The following is a 24,242-nucleotide window of genomic DNA, read 5'->3' on the forward strand; positions in this document are numbered from 1 at the left end:
TAAGAATGTGGATTCCCCTGAAGGTTCTCCTGCAGTGGACTGATGGGTAAAAACATTGTTTTGAAAAGATTAATATGGCATTAATGTAAAAGATGGACCCTGAAGTTTGCCTCTTAAGAGGAAAATCTGGAGATAAGCTTCTTGAAGATAGATAGGGTCATGACACTGTTATCCTCATCACTGTAAAAACAAACAGCCATTTACTGAGCACTCTTCTTTGCCAGGAACTGAGCTGGAATGTTATAAAAGAGCTGCATGGCTGATTGACTAGTAGACTCAATGAATGCCTTAGACTCTAACATTATCTTAATTTGCTCACAGATCCCTCATTATATTGACTCAAGTCTCCGTCTCAAACTCACCTGGAGAAACTGACCTTAGTTAAATACGACCCTACTGACTGCACAGTTGGACCTATAGCAACTGAAATATAGCTGGCATGTACACGTGCACACACACATACACAAAATTATGCTGACTAGTCTCAAATTAACCAGCACTAACTTCAAATGGGGCTTCCCAGGTGGCTCAGTGGTAAAGAATCCATCTGCCAAGCAGGAGACATGGGTTCAATCCCTGAGTCAGGACAATCCCCTGGAGAAGAAAATAGCAACCTACTCCACTATTCTTGGCTGTGGAAATCCGAAGGACAGAGGAGTCTGGCAGGCTATAGTCCATGAGGTCCCAGAGAGTCAGACATGACTTAGTGACTAAATGACGTCAAATGGGCCCCAGAGGGTACCTGGGATTTCTATTAATTCCCTTAATCCAATCACTCTCCCAAACTCGTATTCTTTCACAACTTCTGGTCTCTCCTCAAATCTGTTAGACCTCTACTCTTCACAGTCTGAGCTGGTGACCCAGATTCTTTTTCACACTGAGAAAATAGCAGCAATCAGTAGAGAATTTCCACACATTCCCATTACATCCATCAATTTATCAGGAATTTACAACTAAGTATTTTGTCGTCTTTCCAGTTACAACAGAGACACTGTGTCCCAATCCCTTCCCCCTCTGAACTGAATCTAACGCCCTTCTGCCTACTAAAACACATCGTCCCTTCATTTGCCATCTTTCTCCCGCATTATCAGTTTTCCCCCTCAACTGAATCATCCTATAACTTCGTCTTAAAAGAAGCCTTTGCTCCCATCCCAGCTCTCTGTTCTTCACAACAAAAGTCCTTGGACAAACTATGTTCTACTTCAATCAGGCCTGCATACCTACTATTCCACAGGAAAATCTTGGGACAAAGCCACCAACAACGATCACAGGTTGTTGTTCAGTCGCTCAACTGTGGCCGACTCTCTGTGACCCCATGGACTGCAGCACGTCAGGCTTCCCTGTCCTTCACCATCTCCTGGAGCTTGTTCAAACACGTCCCATTGAATCAGTGATGCCATCCAACCATCTCATCCTCTGTTGTCCCTTTCTCCTCCCACCTTCTATCTTTTCCAGCATCAGGTGACCAAAGTATTGGTGATTCAGCTTCAGCATCAGTCCTTCCAAAGAATATTCAGGGTTAACTTCCTTAAGGATGGACTGGTTTGATCTCCTTGGTGTCCAAGGAACTCTCAGAAGTCTCCTCCAACACCACAGTTCAAAAACATCAATTCTTGGGCGCTCAGCCTTCTTTATGGTCCAACTCTCATATCCATACATGACTACTGGAAAAACCATAGCTTTGACAAGATGGCCTTTTGCTGGCAAAGTAATGTCTCTGCTTTTTAATATGTTGTCTAGGTTTGTCATAGCTTTTCTTCCAAGGAGTAAGCATCTTTTAATTTCATGGCTGCAGTCATCATCTGCAGTGATTTTGGAGCCCAAGAAAATAAAAGTCTGTCACTATTACCATTGTTTCCCCATCTATTTGTCATGAAGTGATGGGACTGGATACCATGATCTTAGTTTTTTGAATGGTGAGCTTTAAGCCAGTTTTTTCACTCTCTTCTTTCACCTTCATCAAGAGGCTCTTTAGTCCCTCTTTGTTTTCTGCCATAAGGGTGGTGCCATCTGCATATCTGAGGTTATTGATATTTCTCCCAGCAATCTTGATTTCAGCTTGAACTTTATCCAGCCCAGCATTTTGCATGAGGTACTCTGCATAGAAGTTAAATAAACAGGGTGATAAAATACAGCCGTGATGCTCTCCTTTCCCAATTTTGAGCCAGTATGTCGTTCCATATCCAGTTCTAACTGTTGCTTCTGAACTTGCATACAGTTTTCTCAGGAGGCAGGTCAGGTGGTCTGGTATTCTGATCTCTTGAAGAATTTTCCAGTTTGTTGCTATACACACAGTCAAAGGCTTTAGGGTAGTCAATGAACCAGAAATAGATATTTTCTGGAAGTCCCTTGGTTTTTCAATGATCCAACAGATGTTGGCAATTTGATCTCTGGTTCATCTGCCTTTTCTAAATCCAGCTTGAACATCTGGAAGTTCTTGGTTCATGTACTGTTGAAACCTAGCTTCAAGGATTTTGAGAATGACCGTGCTAGCGTGTGAGATGAGTACAATTGTGCAGTAGTTTGAACATTTTTTGGCAATGCCCTTCTTTGGAATTGGAATGAGACTTTTTCCAGTCCTGCAGCCACTGTTGAGATTTCCAAATTTGCTGGCATATTGAGTGCAGCACTTTCACAGCATCATCTTTCAGGATCTGAAATAGCTCAGCTGGAATTCCATTACCTCTACTAGCTCTGGGCTTCCCTGGTGGCTCAGACAGTAAAGAATCTGCCTGCAATGCAGGAGACCTGAGTTTGGTCCTTGGGTTGGTAAGAATCTGCCTGTAATGTAGGAGACACAGGTTCGATCCCTGGGTTGGGAAGATTCCCTGGAGAAGGAAATGGCAACCCACTCCAGTATCCTTGCCTGGAAAAATCTCATGGACAGAGGAGCCTGGTGGGCTGCAGTCACAAAGAGTTGGGCACGACTGAGCGACTAACACACTTATACTTACTTATTCTTTCCTAGAGAATGCCCATGGATAGAAAAGCCTAGTGGGCTACAGTCCACGGGGGTCACAAAGAGTTGGACATGACTGAGCAACTAAGCACACCACTAGCTTTGTTTGTAGTAATGCTTCCTATGACCCACTTGACTTTACACTCCAGGATATATGGTTCTAGGTGACAGATCACACCATCATGGTTATCCAGATTATTAAGATCTTTTTTGCATAGTTCTTCTGTGTATTCTTGCCAACTCTTCTTAATATCTTCTGCTTCTGTTAGGTTCATACCATTTCTGTCCTTTACTGTGCCTATCTTTGCATGAAATGTTCCCTTGGTGTCTCTCATTTTCTTAAAGAGATCTCTAGTCCTTCCCATTATATTGTTTTCCTCTAGTTTTCTTTTTAATACTCACATAGCCAAAGAAAATCTGTCTTCATCCTACTATTTTATCATCTTACCATTGTGAAATAAAGTTCACATTATGGGAAGACAAGAAAAATTTAAACATAAAAATTCTTCTCTGCCTTTGGCCTCATCTCCTCTCACTGTGTATCTGTCATTATGCATTGACCAAATCTCCCCCCCATCAGCAGGAATATCTGCTCAACCATAAATGGCAACATTCTCCTAGCATCAGTAAGACAACTCCTTGAAAGATAACATTCCCTCTTGATCTTGTAAAGGGTCACACGACCCATATAACAATGGTGCTTAATTCTGGATTGTGTAAACTGTCAATAATACGTCATTTAATGTACAGCTCTCTGTCTCAAAAAAAGCTTAAATAATAAGCTGCATCTTGACTTCTAATGGGGGAAACAGCTCTCAGAGCTTTCTGAGATGCTCTTCGGTTATAATCCTCAAATTTGTCTCGAATAATATTTTACAATTCTTTCTTATATTGACTGATTAATTTTTCGTTGACACTAAAGAGCCTCTTGATGAAAGTGAAAGAGGAGAGTGAAAAAGTTGGCTTATAACTCAACATTTATAACTCAAAACTAAGATCATGGCATCTGGTCCCATCGCTTCATGGCAAATAGATGGAGAAACAGTGGCAACAGTGACAGACTTTATTTTTCTGGGCTCCAAAATCACTGCAGATGGTGACTGCAGCCATGAAATTAAAAGACGCTTGCTCCTTGGAAGAAAAGCTATGACAAACTTAGACAGCTTATTAAAAAGCAGACATTACTTTACTGACAAAGGTCCATCCTGTCAAAGCTATGGTTTTTCCAGTAGTCATGTATGGATGTGTGAGTTGGACTATTAAGAAAGCTGAGCACCGAAGAACTGATGCTTTCGAACTGTGGTGTTGGAGAAGACTCTTGAGAGTCCTTTGGGCTGTAAGGAGATTCAACTAGTCAATCCTAAAAGAAATCAACGCTGAATATTCATTGGAAGGACTGATACTGAAGCTGAAGCACCAATACTTTGGTCATCTGATGCGAAGAACTGACTCACTGGAAAAGACCCAGATGCTGGGAAAGAGTGAAGGAGGGAGAAGGGGACGACAGAGGATGAGATGATTGGATGGCATCACCGATGCGATGGACATGAATTTGAGTAGGCTCCGGGAGTTGGTGACAGACAGAGAAGCCTAGTGTGCTGCAGTCCATGGGGCTGCAAAGAGTCAGACATGACTGAGCGACTGATCTGATCTGATGAATGTCATTTGACACGGCTAATTATTCTTGAAGCATTTTTCTTCACTTGGCATCCAATACTTTACTGATTATTTTCCTATCATACCGGCCACTCTGCCTTAACTTCCCAACTTCTTAAGTTTGGAATTCCTCAAAACTCAATCCTCAAACTTGTTCTTTTCTGTCTTCCTTCACTTTCTAAGTGACCTCATTTAGTCCCATTGCTTTCAATACCATTTACACATTGGTGAGCCTCAAATCTTTATCTCTAGCCCAGTCCTATTCCCTGAAGTCCTGATTCATGTGATCACCAGATTACTTAATGTCTCCATTTGGAAGTCTAGTGGGCACCTCAAAGAGTTAATGTGTCCAAAGGGGGCATCTCTGTTTTATCCCTGAATCTGTCCTATCCAAGGTCTTTACCATGTCAGTAAACAGCAATTCTACTTTAACTAGGTACTCAAGCCCAACATCTTAGTCACCTTTGATATATCTCCTTAATACCCTATAACCACTGTAAGCTCCACCTTTAAAAATGTATCCAGAATCCTACCATCAGTCTACTACTAGTTCTCTACAGCTCTCAGCTGGACTATAGAAAAGTGGTCTTCCTGAATCCTCTTTGCCCTGCTTACACAACAGGCAGAAATTCTCTTAAAACATTATTCAGATTATATCATGTCTCAATTCAAAACTCTCTAGTATGTTCCTATTATTCAGAATAAAATGAAAAAAAAAAAAAAAAAGCCCCAACATCACATAGCCTCCTCCTACTTCTCTCCATTCCAGCTAATCAGGTCTCCCTTCTTGTTTTCCTTCAACATACCAAGTCGACTCCTGCCTCCACCTTTTACTTTCTATTTACTCTGGCACATTCTTTCCCTACAAACAAAAGATGGCCCCTCCCTTCTTTCCTCGAGGTCTCTGCACAATGTTACTTTATCAGAGCCTTCCCTGATCACCTATATAAACCACCACCCTCTATCTCTACTGGTTTTCCTCTTACCACACATCTCCACCTGATATGTATTTGTTTCTTTACCCCATGTCTCCCATCCACTATCATATAAGCTCCTTAGTACGGTCTTTGTTTGTATATCACTGCAAATAAAACAATACGTAGCATATAGCAGGTTCTCAATAAATTTGTTAAGTAAACTGACTAAATGAATACAGAGAAACTGTGTAGAGAAGAGTCTGAGCTCAGATGTTAGCAATAGGAGTAAAAAGAAATGAGGTGGGCACAATGCGAGATATATTATAAAGGAAGAGTTCACAGGCTCCAGTGACTGTACTGGGTAGAAGAGTGTCTCCATAATATGTTTACACAGAATGTGACTGTGATATAAAAGGAAACATATTTGGTCTTTTTCCTGGGTTACTGGCAGAGAGCTCCTAAAACTCACTGAATTTCTTGAGTGGCAGAAGCATCTTTTGCTATTCATAATCAGCCCTTTTCAACCATATCTGAGTTAATACTAATAAGTTAACTTAGGATGCGATCCCTAGATAGTCTTAAAATAGGACTAGTCACTAGAAAAAACAAGTGGTGAGAAGGTAGGAACTTTCAGCCCTCCTCCCACCTCCCATTCTCAGCTTCTGGGAGGCGGGGGTACTGAGACCAACAGCTATCAAAACGCTTAACAAGGATACCTGGAAAGCCTCCAGCACAGTGAGTACACTGATTTGCTAGGAGGGTGGCACATCCCATCCCTTCCATACCTTGCCCTACACATCTCTTCTATTTGGCTATTCCTGAGTCGTACCATAATAAACCAGTAAATATGAATAAAGTATTTTCATAGAATCTGGGCAGGGGTTTTACAGGGACCCTGATTAACAGCTCTTATGAGACAGGACCCTTCAATCTGCGGGAGCTGATGCGGTGTCAGAATTTAACTGAACAGTCAGACACCCAGTTGGTATACAGAAAATTAGGTAATTGGTTCTTGGTCCTGGAAAACACTCCAGAGTGTTATTTTTAAAAAAGCGTAGAGTTAAGACTAGAGTAGGCCCTGAATCCAACATTGACTTGTGTTCTTATAAAAAGGGAGCAATCTGGACACACAGACAGATGCGCAGAGAGACCACCATGTGAAGACAGAGGCCCCATGCACCAGCAGCTGAGAGAGAGGCATGGAGCGGACCCTTACTCCAGAGCCCCTAGAGGGAGCATGGCCCTATGGACACCTTGGTTTTGGACTTCTAACTTTAGAACTGTAACATTATACATTTCTGTTGCTTTAAGCCACATAATTTGTAATAACTAGTTATAACCACCTTGCTTTACGCCACATAATTTGTAGTAATTTGTTATAGCAACCCTAGGAAACTGATACACGGATTGACTAGATTTGGAAAAAGGGAGCCCTCAGGATGAATCACAGGTTTGAAGCATAAGTGATTGGAAGAATGGTGCTCCACTGAAAGAAATCAAAGTCCAGAGGGGAAAGTGGCTGTAAGAAATGGTTTTAATTTTGATTTTAGTCTGATACAATCACAGGATAATCAAATGGATGCCTTAGTATTATAAACATTACAACACAAAAGAGTAAAAGACAAATCAAAAGATACTGATGCAAGACTCAAAGCTAAAATTTTCCTTTTACCACATTCTAGCCAAATTCAGTGAATTCTTTTCAACAATCATGAGCATTTATCTTTGATATCTTTCTTTCCTGTGGCTTATATAACAACATACTAGAGCTTCTACCTCTATGACCATCTGACCATTCCTCTACTAAATCAGCTACTTTCTCAGTCAACTTAGTTCATAGTCCTTTATTTTTCAGCCATTCCCCAAATTTGAAGGGTCTAATTATAAATCTCTAATCTGAACTACTGACCTTCATGCTTTATGTTCCATTATTTCTGGTTACCTACACAGTATCTTCACTTGAGAGTCCAGGACTTGTCTACATGGATGCACTGTTATCAGTTTATATTGGACATGTGTTTAGTCAAATACATCTTCTCTTTGTACTCAACTGACACATGCTCTTTATTTCATTATGACAACTCTTCTTATATCCCCTCATAGCTAAAATACGTCCTATTTTCCTTTTTCTTATTTAGCACTGTAATAGTCTGTAATTTTTTTTTCTTTTGGAATACTTTCAGGAGTCATCCTTCACCTTCACTCTATACTGCAAGCCCAAATTCCAGACCTCTTACGTCATTTTAAGATTACTGTAATAGCTTTCTAACTAGTCTGTCTTCAAGCCTTCTTCTCTCTAAGAGAGTGGTTCTCAATTTTAGTGTCCATACAGATCACATGGAAGTGACTAATAGATTCTTTAGGTATTGGATGTTATTTTATTTCTCCAATTAGATTATATGGTCAAAAAGGACAGGAATCAATCATGGCTTCTATGTTCTGCTCAGTGTGTAACATAATGCCAGGCCACAAAACATATTCAATAGATATTTTACAACTTTAAGACTACGGTTCATTTCTTTTTCTAAACCATTCATAACCTCTAACCAAGAGTTATTTCAAAAACATATACCTTAGAATAAAAATCACAAGTTATTTCAAGTGCCTCAAAAAGAAAAGCACAAATCATTGTCCTCCTACCAAGAGATTGCTCTTCATACTCACACTTAAAGAATATGTGAGGAAAACATACAGAGAAGTCATCAGTTACAGAAGGGCATTTCAACTCAAGACACTTGGTCAAGCTTTTCCAAACAATCGACAAAATATCATTACACATTGTCATTACATCTTCATGTAATGTCACTTACCAGAAAGGACATAAGCTTTGTGGTTAAAGAGGTTGGAGTTGTAAACGAACACAGTCAGTCAGATGGCAGTGAGCCATCTCACCTAGCCTGTAGGAAAAAGATCAAGCTGCTACTCCCCAGTTATAAGAACCTCTCACAGGAAAGTAACTCTAAAGGATTATGATTTCTGCTCTGGAGTTAATACATATTTGACCTGTTTTAAATCTTACCACGTAAGAAAGTTGTGACTTTTGTCATCTAAAGAAATTTTAAAAGTCTGCTGCAATTTTACGAATCCTCTTTATGCTATCTTATAAGCCAAAATTTTCATACAGAAACATCAATTTGAATGGGAAAAGGGTCTGAGTTAAAGAAATTAATTTTATAGTGACTGTTTTGCCACCAGAAATAAGACTCATGTGCATTATGGCTACAATGCAGAGAAGAGGAGTAAAGTATCTGGAATCAAAGAAAGGGGGAAATGAAAAGAGTAACAATGCAGAAGAAACACAGAACTAAGAATAGAAAGATGTAGGTTTCAGTCATGGTGCTCCTAACTGGTGAAGTGATCTTGGCTACCTGCCACTTCAGCTTCCTAATCTGCAAAACTCTATCTGAATACTAAGACCTTCCAGCCCTAAAATTACACACACTTGCCTACTTTTGACTATTGCCATGTCACATATATTGTCTGTTTTTTCACTTTAACTGAGGTATAGTCGTAAGCCTACAGGGTAGTGTTCCACATGATGGGACAGCTCTGGGTCATAATTATTTACTGAATTAACAACTTTTTACAACTTAAAATCATAATCCACAGATTACATTTTTTAAAGTAAAATAGGTATTTACTATATTCATACGCATCATTTGGCAGTAATTTCAGTAGGAAAAACATTCATCCTAGGTCAATACTGATCAAAGGTTATTTTGCAAGTTTCTTAAAATACCACCTTCTCCCCTCTTTCAGGTTCAGTTCAGTTCAGTTCAGTCGCTCAGTCGTGTCCGACTCTTTGAGACTCCATGAATCGCAGCACGCCAGGCCTCCCTGTCCATCATCATCTCCCGGAGTTCACTCAGACTTGCGTCCATCGAGTCCGTGATGCCATCCAGCCATCTCATCCTCTGTCGTCCCCTTCTCCTCCTGCTCCCAATCCCTCCCAGCATCAGAGTCTTTTCCAATGAGTCAACTCTTCGCATGAGGTGGCCAGAGTACTGGAGTTTCAGCTTCAGCATCATTCCCTCCAAAGAAATCCCAGGGTTGATCTCCTTTAGAATGGACTGGATGGATCTCCTTGCAGTCCAAGGGACTCTCAAGAGTCTTCTCCAACACCACAGTTCAAACGCATCAATTCTTCAGCACTCAGTCTTCTTCACAGTCCAACTCTCACATCCATACATGACCACAGGAAAAACCATAGCCTTGACTAGACAGACCTTAGTCAGCAAAGTAATGTCCCTGCTTTTGAATATGCTATCTAGGTTGGTCATAACTTTTCTTCCAAGGAGTAAGCATCTTTTAATTTCATGGCTTCAGTCACCATCTGCAGTGATTTTGGAGCCCCCCAAAATAAAGCATGACACTGTTTCCACTGTTTCCCCATCTATTTCCCATGAAGTGATGGGACCGAATGCCATGATCTTCGTTTTCTGAATGTTGAGCTTTAAGCCAACTTTTTCACTCTCCTCTTTCACTTTCATCAAGAGGCTTTTGAGTTTCTCTTCCGTTTCTGCTATAAGGGTGGTGTCATCTGCATATCTGAGGTTATTGATATTTCTCCCGGCAATCTTGATTCCAGCTTGTGCTTCTTCTAGTCCAGCGTTTCTCATGATGTACTCTGCATATAAGTTAAATAAGCAAGGTGACAATATACAGCCTTGACATACACCTTTTCCTATTTGGAACCAGTCTGTTGTTCCATGTCCAGTTCTAACTGTTGCTTCCTGACCTGCATATAGATTTCTCAAGAGGCAGGTTAGGTGGTCTGTATTCCCATCTCTTTCAGAATTTTCCACAGTTTCTTGTGATCCACACAGTCAAAGGCTTTGGCATAGTCAATAAAACAGAAATAGATGTTTTTCTGGAACTCTCTTGCTGTTTCCATGATCCAGCAGATGTTGGCAATTTGATCTCTGGTTCCTCTGCCTTTTCTAAAACCAGCTTGAACATCAGGAAGTTCACGTATTGCTGAAGTCTGGCTTGGAGAATTCTGAGCATTACTTTACTAGCGTGTGAGATGAGTGCAATTGTGCAGTAGTTTGAGCATTCTTTGGCGTTGCCTTTCTTTGGGATTGGAGTGAAACTGACCTTTTCCAGTCCTGTGGCCACTGCTGAATTTTCCAAATTTGTTGGCATATTGAGTGCAGTACTTTCACAGCATCATCTTTCAGGATTTGAAATAGCTCAACTGGAATTCCATCACCTCCACTAGCTTTGTTCGTAGTGATGCTTTCTAAGGCCCACTTGACTTCACATTCCAGGATGTCTGGCTCTAGGTGAGTGATCACACCATCATGATTATCTGGGTCGTGAAGATCTTTTTTGTGCAGTTCTTCCATGTATTCTTGCCACCTCTTCTTAATATCTTCTGCTTCTGTTAGGTCCATACCATTTCTGTCCTTTATCAAGCCCATCTTTGCATGAAATGTTCCCTTGGTATCTCTTACCTATGATTACCTGATAATCTCTCTCACCACTGGATGTCACTTTTGCGCCAAAGGAAGTCAACCCAACCTAACCTCAATAATTAGAATCTGATCTCTAAGATACTTACCTCTAAAGCCTCAACATAAAAGTTTTTCTGTGAAAGATAAAATCAGCCCTTGTAATTTCTAATGATTTCCAGCTAAAAGCTGGCTTCAGATGCTTTTAGGCTTCAAACAATACACGGAGGCATAAGTAGGATTTCTGAGATCATCCCAAGCCGTGAAATAGCTTCACTAAAACCCCATCAATACCCATACACTGCTCAGTACTTATATGGGCAGAAGGAAAGAGAAAGAGAAGTGATAGACTCAGAAAAAAACAATGAAGCAACATAAGTATATTTGAGTACAAAACACTGGTATTCCTATATAATTAAGTACTGTTTTATAATCTCACCATTATACTACTTTTAGCATACAAAAAAAAGAAATGCAATATTCATAAACCAAGAAAGTGGGGAAGTAACAATGTTTAGGCTTCTCATGTTGTCACTCCAACTATCAGGACAAATTTGGCAGTTATGTCTAATGACATAAACAAGTCACTAGGAACTGCGTCCTTTATTTCCAAATTCAGAATATATAAACAATATACAGTTCTCTTAAGCAAATATGAACAACTACACTTACCGATAAACACAGAGACATTAAGATACTCTGTATCTGTCCTGAAGTACCTTCCTCTCAGACCTTCTTACTTTCTCACACCAATGCCAGTACTAAGGGAACTTATGAAATGAAGACATAACAACTCATTTATGGGACTTTCTTTTTTTTTTTTTTTAACTATGTTCCCCTTCACCCAACATACATGTGCCAATCTTGCTAAAAATAACTGCTGAATTGCTGCCATAGTGAGCCATGGTTACTAATGGGGCTATGCTGCATTCCTTGGGTCTGCTGTTGTAAAAACCACTGACTTAGATGAATCACCTGGTTACATTACTTCCATGATGCCCTGGACTAAATTTTTAGGTTCTGGAGAAAATATGCCTGCAAAGATGAAGTTTTAAAAAGATCACGAGTGTGAGAACTATCACAGGTGTTTCAGAAGCCAGGGGAGTCCTAGTTCCTTCTGCTGGGGCAAGGAGATACTTGCTCCTATATTCCTGATTTGGAAACAAAAAAGTATTGGAACCACAAAAACAATGTTGAAAGAACTGGTTAAGCATAGCTGAAACAGACCTAATCACACTGTAAGTGAAGAATGAGTTAAATGAGCCTTGTATGGGCTGGTCTAGAAACTATCAATGAAAACTACCATCTCTGTGGAAAAACGTATGTGGGTTCTGAAAAACTGACTTGTACACATATTTCGAAATAAACCTGTTGAGTAGTTTGCATGTTCCCAATTTATCTTTGCAAAGTTGACAGCAAAATGTCATGTTTAAATATCAAACGTAACATACCACTAAAGTCTGCTTTAATTATGTATTATATTCTACTAAAAATAGTTATGTTTTTACTCTACAGAAATAATTTAATAAGAACCACTTGCCTTTTTTTGGGCAATTGCAGCTCGCTGCAATTTCTCTTTAGCTTGATTATACTTTTCTTCTCTGTCAGTGATACGTTCATGAAGCTTATGCTTTTCTTCCAACCATTGTATTTGCTTCTCTTCCAATGCCCTGTCAGAGAATGTACGTAAAACCTATTAACCCTTAGAATTAAATAGATATTACCACAAGTATAATCAAACTCACTACCTCCTTCTTCACCACCTCCTCCCTTATCCAACACAGGCATTCTTGCATGACCACATATTTCCTAACAGTACCATTAGTGACTGTTTCCTACGAGCCAGCCACTGTGCTTATTAAAAGAGTGCATGTATTACATCATTTAGACTTCATAAAAATCTTTTTATTTTTTAAATGAGGGAGAACTGCTTTACAGAATTTTGTTGTTTTCTGTCAAACCTAAACATGACTCAGCCATAGGTATACATATATCCCCGCCGTTTTGAACCTCCCTCCTATCTCCCTCCCCATGCCACCTCTCTAGGTTGATACAGAGCCTGTTTGAGTTTCCAGAGCCATACAGAAAATTCCTGTTGGCTATTTTACATATGGTAATGTAAGTTTCCATGTTACTCTTTCCATACATCTGACCCTCTCCTACCCTCTCTCCATGTCCATAAGTCTGTTCTCTATGTCTGTAAATAAGTTCTTCAATACCATTTTTCTAGATTCCATACATATGCGTTCAGTTCAGTTGCTCAGTCGTGTCTGACTCTTTGTGACCCCACGAACTGCAGCACGACAGGTGTCCCTGTCCATCACCAACTCCCAGAGTCCACCCAAACCCATGTCCATTGAGTCGGTGATGCCATCCAACCATCTCATCCTCTGTCATCCCCTTCTCCTCCTGCACTCAATCTTTCCCAGCATCAGGGTCTTTTCAAATGAGTCAGCAGTTCTCATCAGGTGGCCAAAGTACTGGAGCTTCAGCTTCAATATCAGTCCTTCCAATGAACACCTAGGACTGATCTTTAGGATGGACTGGTTGGATCTCCTTGCAGTCCAAGGGACTCTCAAGAGTCTTCTCCAACACCACACTTGAAAAGCATCAATTCTTTGGTGCTCAGCTTTCTTTATAGTCCAACTCTCACATCCATACATGACCACTGGAAAACCATAGCCTTCACTAGATGGACCTCTGTTGGCAAAGTAATGTCTCTGCTTTTTAATATGCTGTCTAGGTTGGTCATAACTTTCCTTCCAAGGAGTAAGCATCTTTTAATTTCATGGCTGCAATCACCATCTGCAGTGATTCTGAAGCCCAGAAAAATAAAGTCAGCCACTGTTTCCCCATCTATTTGTCATGAAGTGATGGGACTGGATGCCATTTATCTTAGTTTTCTGAATGTTGAGTTTTAAGCCAACTTTTTCACTCTCATCAAGAGGGCCTTTAGTTCTTCTTCACTTTGATACCACCAAGCTATTAAAAACTGAGCCCAGTAAAGATGGCTATCAGCCTTGTTATCAAGTCTTAATGTGATGTTTTCTAGCTAGAGTAAATTTCATATATGTGCTATTTTATAGTAACATCATAACAACTTACATCTTTAAAGCTTTTCTGTATGCTTTATGATTTTTTTGTATCCTCACTATAGGCAGTACAAATGAGATATACAAACCCTGAGGAGTCAAGACTGCATGACTAAGGTCATACAGATTTTAAGTGTCTTCGCTGGGACCAAAATCACATCAATGGACCCTTAGTCCAGCTATTTTCTGCTACATAATCCTATAAATGGGCTTCCCTGGTGGCTCAGTAGTAGAGAATCCGCCTGCCAATGCAGGAGAAGACAGTTTGACTGCTGGGTTGGGAAGATCCCCTGGAGAAGGAAATGGCAACCCACTCCAGTAGCTTGCCTGGGAAATCCTGTGGAAAGAGGAACCTGGCAGGCTATAATTCATGGGGTTGCAAAAAGTTGGACACAACTTAGCAACTAAACAATCCTATGAATAACATTTAGAAACCAATGATAAGTTGGTTAAATTTGCTAGCTATCCTGTTATTAGAATTCTTAAGCACATTTGAAATCAAACACTTAAAGATTTAAAGGATTCCACAAACACTTAAAGGATTCCAAGATACAAATTTCTATTTTTCTTTTTTCAAAATGTAAGCAAAATAATTTGGACTCTGTGATATGTCATGACACATTATGGGCAATTATCTTCCTTACTTTTCTTGAAATTCAACCACATATACGAAGCCATGGACAAGCCTTAAAAAATGAAAAACTGAAAATAAGAAAAAAAATTTTATGTGGCAAGCAGCCTTCAGAAGAAAAAATGTGAAAAGAATACTGTTTTATAGATTCAAAAACTTATAATGACGTGTTATAATAACAAAGCAAATACAAAATAGTAGTTTTCTATCATATATAAACAGAATTTTCCAGGGAAATCTTGATCACCACAATCATCTCCCTACAGTTTACTAGATTGTCTATTACTAAGAGATTCCAAGATCAAAAAATATAAACAAATAAATGAGCTTTTCAAAGAGAAAATCCAAAAGATTCTAATTCTAGGAAGTAAATTGTACACATCAAAAATTTTGTTTCTGATTTCTGGCATTCTGAAGAATTTATATACTTGAAGTACTAAGAAATATATTGATTTACTCAATGAATAAAGAAGTGTTTCTCTGAAGGTTTTCAGAATACTGTGGTCAGGCAGAGTTTTAAGAGGTCTTCTTTTTTTAAAAAACCAATCTCAGAGTTCTAAAAGCTCATCTCTAGAAACAGAAAATACATTACCTAAAACCACTGTACATGTCAATGGTGTATTTTAACTAATTATCAAAATACATTCAACACTGGAATCATCATTAAAAGAACACAGCATAAAGAAGAAACAATTTGTACATAAAAAAAGCAAACTCTACTTTTCAACTTCTAGTTGTGCTCTTTCAGCTTGGCTTCTTAAATTTCGGCATTCCTGTCTTAACCTCTCCACCATTTCCTTCAGTATTTGGTTTGAATTCAGCAACTCATTTTCTGACTGTGCCAGTGAGGTCACTTGGATCTGCAAACCACTGATTTGCTTAAAAGAGGAGAAGAGAAACATAAGCAAACACAACAGAATATGAGAGACATAGAAGACACTAAGCATCTTCCCTCACAAATGTCCCACCCAACTGACGTGCCCTTGGGGATACCCTGGAACAAAATAATCAAAAGCAGCAGCATTAGGATCATTTCTTAATATAACCAGAGACTATAAAGAACTTTATTCCTCAATCTGCAACTGAGTCCTCTCTCCTCTTGCCCAAATAAGCAGGCCAGAAGAGGTACTAGAAACAGGGAGAAGGGTCCTTAGAAAGACAGCGGCAATGTGAGCAAAGAGAATCCAAATATGAGTCTCCTAGCCTCCAAGGAAAGAACAGATTTTAAAAGGTGAGCTGGGAAAGCTGCTAAGAAAATCGTCTCATACTCCCACAAACCTTTTGATTAGTGCTCCGTCAGGGGGTTCTGCTTTCTGAACAGTCAAAAAACATAAATACAGGAACGCTCATTCTCACATTGTTTCTGAGTAGTTTTCAAGCATTCTATACATCAGGTGTTGGGCAGAAGATAATTTGAGAAACCTAATGAATGGTAGGGATTCCTTTGCCTCTAGAACCATTTATCAAACTGTGAAATGTCACTCAGGCTTCTCTATTCCAGTTTACCTTTATCTGGGAGTACTTCTCATGAAAAGTAGTTGATTATCTAGTTACAAATTAACAGGCTAGGAGATTCACATCACTGCTCTTAAGTTCTATCCAAATAACACATTTGGGACATATTTATACCTACTTCTTGCAAAAGCCATTTTACCAATTAATAAAATCAAATTCTCATTTTTCTTTCACTTTCTTCTACCTCTAAAAGCCATTCTCTGAGAGAAGTTAGGAGGCAGAGAGTTTAAGTGATTTCAGATCAAAAGAATCCATTATAAGACTCAAGAGTCAAAAGAAACCAGATTATGCAATAAAGAAGAAATAATTCCATTACTTTCTGATGGTAGCAAAGCCACCTACAGAATTATATAGGTACAAAAAGCAATCGTCAGAAAAATAAAGTAAAAAGGTTACGTTTCAGATTTTTATTTTAGAATGAATTTCTCCAGAAGAACTATTCAGTATTTTTAACTGCAGTTGTAAATATTAAATCTGTATTACAGATGGCTGAACAAGTAACCTTCAAAGAGCTTAATACTTTTCCATATCTTCAGGATGACAGAAAGCTCAATGCCAATGAAACTAGATAACTTCTGAGTATTAAACATTATGCCCTTCTACTTCAGACTCAGAAACCGTAACTATATATGCAAAGCATAAATCCTAAAAATGGAATTTTCACTCCTCATAATATGTTTTGCCCATATAAATCTTTCCTGAACCCAAACAACTTTAATTAAAATATGAATTTCCTTCCATAAATACAACTCTTTAGATTTCACAAGGATGTAATAAAAACACAGCTCATGGAATAAGAAATGCAAAGCTACAAGTCAATCACCCAAGTAACTCAAAACAGGGATGATCTTTCTAATTCATTTTTTAAATTCATAATATCAAAATATTGTCCTTTAAAATGTAATTTTAAAAAACTGATCTTGGGAGTTCTCTGATGGTCCTGTGGTTAATAACATGACTGTCAATGCAGGGCACAAGGGTTCAATCCCTGGTCCCAGAAGATTCCACACGCCATGGGGCAACTAAGCCCACGCGCCTCAAGCGCTGAGCCCACACACCACAACTACTGAAGCCCAAGCGCCCTAGGGCCCATGCTCCACAACAAAAGAAGCCGCAATAATGAGGAGCCTGCACACCACAGCCAGAGAGCAGGCCCTGCTCACTGCAGCTAGAAAGGCTGTGTGCAGCAATGACGACTCGGCACAGCCATAAGTAGGTAAAGAGTGATAAAGACGGATCACGGGCCACAGCATAGAAATATTCTAAGAAAAACAGCAATTAGCAAAAGAAACTTAGTAAGCTAGAGCTTAAAGAGGTTTAAACACTTCATCTTTACATATCAACCTCATCAATTCATTATCAATTCAAATATTTTCAGAATTCTTATATATAAAATGCCCACAGATTCAAAACACAGATTTAAAGAAGCACTTAAAAAAATAAAAGCAATTTGTTTGCTAAAATAATACCTGTTTCAGGTCAGAATTTTCTTTTTTCTCTTTTTCTGCATTTTCAATATCCACAATTTGTTGTTGAAGTTTTAACCTAAAAGTCACAACCCAACAAAAGATTATTAAAAATCCATAGTTCATATATTTCACTGAGTTTAACAATCATCTTATTGCGTGCTCATATTGACACATGGCATTGTCTTTATGCAAAGTGGTAGATTCAAAGGCAAAGATTTTGACTTCAAGCAACCAAGTTGTGTTCATATATAAGTAAAATGTAACAAATTTCTACTTCTGCTATGAAAAAAATCTATGAACTATGGGCACAGAGAAGATGAGAAATCAATTCTATCTAGAAGGATGAGAGATTACTACATGGAGATGTAACTATGATGGGTACGGTTCTGACAAACACAGGGAACAGCCTGAACAAAAGGCTTTGGTGGAGAAGAGCACAATGGGTTAGTAAGGCAAGAGAAAGTAGCCCAGTTCAGGAGGAGCCATCTTACAGCTAGGCAGTGTTTCACAATTTACAACATGCTTTCAGACATACTGCTTCTTCATTTTCATTCCACTAGGTTATACAGCTTCTAAATGTATCTTTAAAGCCTACCATGATGTCTAGAGTATAACAGACAACCTTTAATTAAGGTTGGTCAGTTTAGTAATTTCTCACAATAGTTCTATGGAAGTAACAAGTCATCTTTCTAATTCCAAATAATACAGAAAAACAGACTGAGGCTTAGCTAAGTCAGGCCCAAATCACATGGCTACCAAGCAGTCAAATTAAGATGGGACAAAGGTCTTCTCATACCTAAATATTCCTGTGACCCACTTCATTATGCCACAACTATACTGATTTTAAATCCAGAATTTAAAAGAAAACTATCTAGTACAAGACAACATACCATGTTCTGTAAAATATATTGAGTTTTCATCCCTGAGATGAAAGAACACTTACACAATTTGTGTCCTCTTCAAAAGGAATGATACATTCTCAGCCAAAACCTTAAAAACACAGTGCATCTCTGGTGACCAAAGGACTAACCTCATGAGAAAGACTTTACATTAATTAGCTTTGACAGGATAAGCTCTCAACCCGCCCTTTTAAAAATCCTTCAAACACTTACCTCAAATATAATTTGTTTGGCATGTACTCTTTATAGTTTAGCATTAATAGCATGCCTTTTCAACCTAATTAAAACTGCTTCTTGGGAAGACAACATTCTCAAGGGCCTAGAGTTGTGCTTTAAACACTAATAAAGATTCAGTAAGTATTTGCTGATGGACTAAATGAACCAACTCAAATCTTGGATTAAATATTTAAATGCACAAGGTGGCTGGACAATATGACATGGAAGAAACCATAAAATACACTGCTCCTGAGATAGGTGCACACAAAGCCAGAAACAACTGCTCTAAAGGAAGAGAGCCAGTCTTGCCCTGCCTGTGCTCCTTTGACAGGACCAGTGACACTCTGATTCTGTAAGTCTAGCTTTATGAAACGCTCTCAAACCTGTGCATTTTTCCCTTAAATGTTTATGGTGTTATTAACTTGGCACTTTTAAGTTGAGTGAGTGAGTGAAGTCGCTTAGTCATGTCCAACTCTTTGTGACCCCATGGACTGTAGCCTACCAGCCTCCCCCTTCCATGGAATTCTCCAGGCAAGAATACTGGAGTGGGTTGCCATTTCCTTCTCCAGGGGATCTTCCTGACCCAGGGATGGAACCTGGGTCTCCCGCCTTCCAGGCAGATGCTTTAACCTCTGAGCCACCAGGGAAGCCCAAGTTACTGAGTTAATAAAGGTTTCTTTCTACGTAACCATGAAGATAATAGAGGAGAAAACACTGTGGGTCCTCTCTCAGGTCCAGAGTTAAAGTGCGGCTTCAGATATATTTTGGCTCTTGTCAAGATTTTGGATACACCTGGTAAATCAGTTAAGAAATAAGACCCAGTTATGAAAGCATTCAGTTCAGTCGCTCAGTCGTGTCTGACTCTTTTCAACCCCATGAATCGCAGCATGCCAGGCCTCCCTGTCCATCACCCACTCCCGGAGTTCACCCAAACTCCTGTCCATCGAGTTGGTGATGCCATCCAGCCATCTCATCCTCTGTCATCCCCTTCTCCTCCTGCCCCCAGTCCCTCGCAGCATCAGTCTTTTCCAATGAGTCAACTCTTTGCATGAGGTGGCCAAAGTTCTGGAGTTTCAGCTCTAGCATCATTCCTTCCAAAGAACACCCAGGACTGATCTCCTTTAGAATGGACTGGTTGGATCTCCTTGCAGTCCAAGGGACTCTCAAGAGTCTTCTCCAACGCCACAATTCAAAAGCACCAATTCTTTGGCGCTCAGCTTTCTTTATAGTCTAACTCTCACATCCATACATGACCACTGGATAAACCACAGCCTTGACTAGACAGACCTTTGTTGGCAAAGTAATGTCTCTGCTTTTGAATATGCTATCTAGGTTGGTCATAACTTTTCTTCCAAGGAGTAAGCGTCTTTTAATTTCATGGCTGCAGTCACCATCTGCAGTGATTTTGGAGCCCCCAAAAATAAAGTCTGACACTGTTTCCACTATTTCCCATGAAGTGATGGGACCGGATGCCATGATCTTCATTTTCTGAATGTTGAGCTTTAAGCCAACTTTTTCACTCTCCTCTTTCACTTTCATCAAGAGGCTTTTTAGCTCCTCTTCACTTTCTGCCATAAGGGTGGTGTCATCTGCATATCTGAGGTTATTGATATTTTTCCTGGCAATCTTGATTCCAGCTTGTGCTTCTTCCAGCCCAGAGTTTCTCATGACACTTTCTAAATAAATTATATAGACATGAAGAGAAACAAAAGTGCCCTACATACAAAAACCAAAGCCAAAGAAACCAAAAAATGACAAAGTATCTGACAATCATTAAACATGAAAGAGGTTAAGACTATCACTTTGGTAGACTATAAAAGATGATCTACATAGTTCTCTCCAGTTCACTTTGCTGAAGCAGTGCTGGCTTAGAATTCACAACTGATTGGAGATTTTTATTTCTTTAAGGAGAAAATGAGTCCTTGATTTAAGATCATTATAGTTAGGATTCTAAGGGATATTTACATTCAACAAAAAGTAACCTTAACAGGGATAAATTCAATGGTCTTAAATTTCAGTAACAGTAAGACTTCAAGACATGTAGATATTATTTTGAAAAAGTGCTGAAGATGATTAGAAGGTTTTGAATAGTCAAAGGGTCTCACAAGCCAAAAGAAAATAAGTTTTAAAAGTACAAACTACAGAAGAAAGTACAATTAATTTTCATAAAAGGATCACTAAAGACTACATAAGAGAAATGCAATCTGAACTGAACCTTTCAGGCAAAATAAGAGTCTGAGGAGAAGGTACAGGTGAAGAAGAAGGTAACTGCCAAAGCAAGATGCCAGAGGAAATAAAGGGTGGGATGAAAAGCACTACTTACTTTGGATATAAAGGGAAAAAAGAATCTTAATAGAAAGGGAGGAGGGGATGGATAAAGATACAGGAATCCTCAGATAGGAGGAAGTGGAAAAAATTCATATCCAGGATCCTTTGCTCAGGTACAAGTAAGAGCACGGTGGGACAGTGGACACAGTTTCCAAGCTGAATGGCAGCAGGGGAACCAGCCTAAGAGACTGGAGGAATATTTTTTTTTAAGTACAAGAACTATCAGTTTCATTACCTTCAGTGAAAATGGGGTGGAAAGAGGAAAAAAAAAATAAGTGTCTGAAATGACTGGCTCTAAGAGATGACAAGGTCTCCAAACCACAGCTAAGCGAAAGGGCTTAGAATAAAGATGAAGAATGCCAGAATTAAGATAAAATAAACAAATGGCTAAGGTGTTAGAAGAGTCAAGAATATCAATAGTATGGTCAATAAGAATGATAGGACAGGACAGAAAATAGAGAAACATTGAAACAGAAGTGAAGGTCCTCAGGGACCACTGGGGAATATTCTGCATGTCAGTAACTGGCAGAAAAAAAGACAGGCATCAGATGGATGCAAGGAACATCAAAGGAAAGGCCATTTTAACCAAAGTTAGTCATACAATTGCAGGCGGATTCTTTACCAGCAGAGCCAGAAAGCTGAGCACCAAAGAACTGATGCTTTTGAACTGTGGTGTTGGAGAAGACTCTTGAGAGTCCCTTGGACTGCAAGGAGACCCAACCAGTCAGTCCTAAAGGAAGTCAGTCCTGAATATTCATTGGAAGGACTGATGTTGAAGCTGAAACTCTACCTGATGCGAAGAACTGACTCACTGGAAAAGACTCTGATGCTGGGAAAGATTGAGTGCAGGAGGAGAAGGGGACGACAGAGGATGAGATGGTTGGATGGCATCATTGACTCGATGGACATGAGTTTGAGCAAGCTCTGAGAGTTGGTGATGGACAGGGAAGCCTGGTGTGCTGCAGTCCATGGGGTCACAAAGAGTTGGACACAACTGAGGAACTGAACCGAACTGACTCAAACAATGGTCTGAAAGCAAGAGTGGGATTCACAAACAGTGATTTCTCTTCTTGGTCCCTAGTTGTAGGAGACAGGATGGAGAAATAATTTCTACTTAAAAATGCTGCCAGGCAATATACCATTAGGACAAAGTTATCAGTGAGGGGGGGTGTTTTAAAAATGTGGAGACTATAAAAAAACTTATTGGTAATGGGACAGATTTCAGAAACTACAGCAAAAATTGTTAATGGATTGCTGATGTGGAGAATTGAAAGGTAAAGGGTAAGTTGAGGAATGAGAAACTATGAGATCAAGTACTTTACATTTTGAAAGTAATTATGAAAGAAACTATATTTGGTAAGCAGACTGGAAGACCAAAGTACAAACAGAGTATGCAGCTACAGAAAAGTTCAATGGGAAACATTTGGAGTAACAGTGAGATGGAGCTGTTCTAAGTTCTCTTCGAAGTTCTCTTGTGCTGACTACTGCCTATGTTTTCTATGACAGGCAGCTGATGTATGTCATTTCAACATTCAATAACCACTGACTGAGTACCTACAAACGCAGAACCCAGTCCTAAGTGTTGCAGATACACTGGAGAATGACAGACAAACTCCCGTCTTTAAGGAACTTACAGTCCAACAGCCATTGTCTGACAGCTTTCTTTAATGATGGAAATGTTCTATAATTTGCACATCCAATGTGATAGTTCCTAGCTACATGTGGCTACTGCACATTTGAAATGTGGCTAGTATGACTCAGAAACTAGACTTTAGACTCTTGGCTTCATTTGATGTCAGTCTCAATTACCACACAGAAGTTGTGATTTCTCTATTGTCTAAGATCCTTAGAATCAGTTTTTTGAGAAAGGCAGTTTTTCCTGAAAGCCAAGGTTCTTGCCCTGAGTGATGGAAATCATCTCTGATCATTATTAGCAAAGAGAAAAGGACCTTCCTGGGAAGATATACGAGACTCTATGAATAGACAGGGAACTAGAGAGCCAGAACTGGGCTAGAGTAATTGGCCTGAATTACAAGCAAGGACATGTCACACAAACTGTCTGGTCTGTCAACAGCTGCCACATATTTTTCCATCCCTTATTTTGCTGTTCAAATTCTGTAAAAGAACTTGTTCAACTGGCCAAGTCTAAGTCTCCTGCTCCCTACTAAGATGATATGCAATAGATAATTCATCTCAAGATACAGTATAATAAGTAGAAAGGAAGATATATTAGGAGAGAAGTTTTTAAAAATGTTTCTAAAAAACTTAAGAAAAAATTAGAAAGCCACAAACAGAAAAATACAGCTTTGGCTTTACACTGCAAAATTTTAAATGATCAAGTTCTCTTTCTCTCAGTTAGTTAACTGATGCTATTTCTCTAAGACACCTCTTCCCACTCGTGGTAACAAATTGCACTTTACCACCTCTCCTTCTATATACCACCACCATGCCCACGCACTCAGAAACAGGCAAGAAAACTCTGGCAGAGTCAGAGTACCCTAACCCTCTGGCCACAGTGGTGGGCCCAGGACAGGCATATGAACCATACACAAAATCTTTCCAGACTTTCCTAATTTGAATCATCAGGTGAGAACTCTGCTTCTGATCTCAAAAGATAGTCTCATCCTCACAGGGAAAGCAGCAGAAGAGCAGCAGATACAGGAGTTAGGAAAGAAGAGAGGAGGCAGGTGAAAGGAGGGAAGAAGTTACTCTCAGCTGGCACATTTGAGTTCCTGGATCCAGCTGTCTGTGAGACCAGCACAATCCCTGTCCTGTCCACAATATATTTCAGCCAATAAAGTAACCCCCTCACCCCACCACCACCTTTTGTTATGCCTGAGTTAGCTGAAGCTGGGTTACCGCCATAGCCAAAAGTTGGTTGGGTATGCGATCTTATTTAAAATCGTGTAATTTTAACATGTTTTTAATTTACAAGTAACTTTATAAATTTTACAAACTTGTAGGGGGGTAGCCTTTTGAAATACAGAATCCTAACTAGAATAATCATTTTATTATTTAGCCCAGTAATGAAGAAACCATGTTAATGAAGACAAGAGACTGGAGAGTAATTAATAGTTGAAAGCATCTGCCAAAGTGATTAATCCCAC

At 39.4% G+C, this 24,242-nt stretch overlaps 1 protein-coding gene across 4 annotated transcripts in view; it reads right to left on the reverse strand.

Annotated features, from left to right (window-relative positions):
* The window catches only part of CEP83 (centrosomal protein 83), a 141,343-nt gene that overhangs the window by 12,794 nt on the left and 104,307 nt on the right, over positions 1 to 24,242 (reverse strand). For 3 of the 4 annotated variants that reach the window (XM_012174112.5, XM_004006260.6, XM_042246606.2), the window contains 3 exons: positions 17,693 to 17,768; positions 15,429 to 15,586; positions 12,526 to 12,655 (listed from right to left, as the gene is read on the reverse strand). In XM_012174112.5, coding sequence (XP_012029502.2) covers positions 12,526 to 12,655; positions 15,429 to 15,586; positions 17,693 to 17,768 — 364 coding nt within the window. Of the gene's footprint in view, positions 1 to 8,342; positions 12,656 to 15,428; positions 15,587 to 17,692; positions 17,769 to 24,242 lie in introns of all 4 variants that reach the window. The other variant, XR_009599883.1, reaches the window with a different exon arrangement.

Source organism: Ovis aries, chromosome 3, assembly GCF_016772045.2.
Source record: "Ovis aries strain OAR_USU_Benz2616 breed Rambouillet chromosome 3, ARS-UI_Ramb_v3.0, whole genome shotgun sequence".
NCBI classification, from domain to species: Eukaryota; Metazoa; Chordata; class Mammalia; order Artiodactyla; family Bovidae; genus Ovis; species Ovis aries.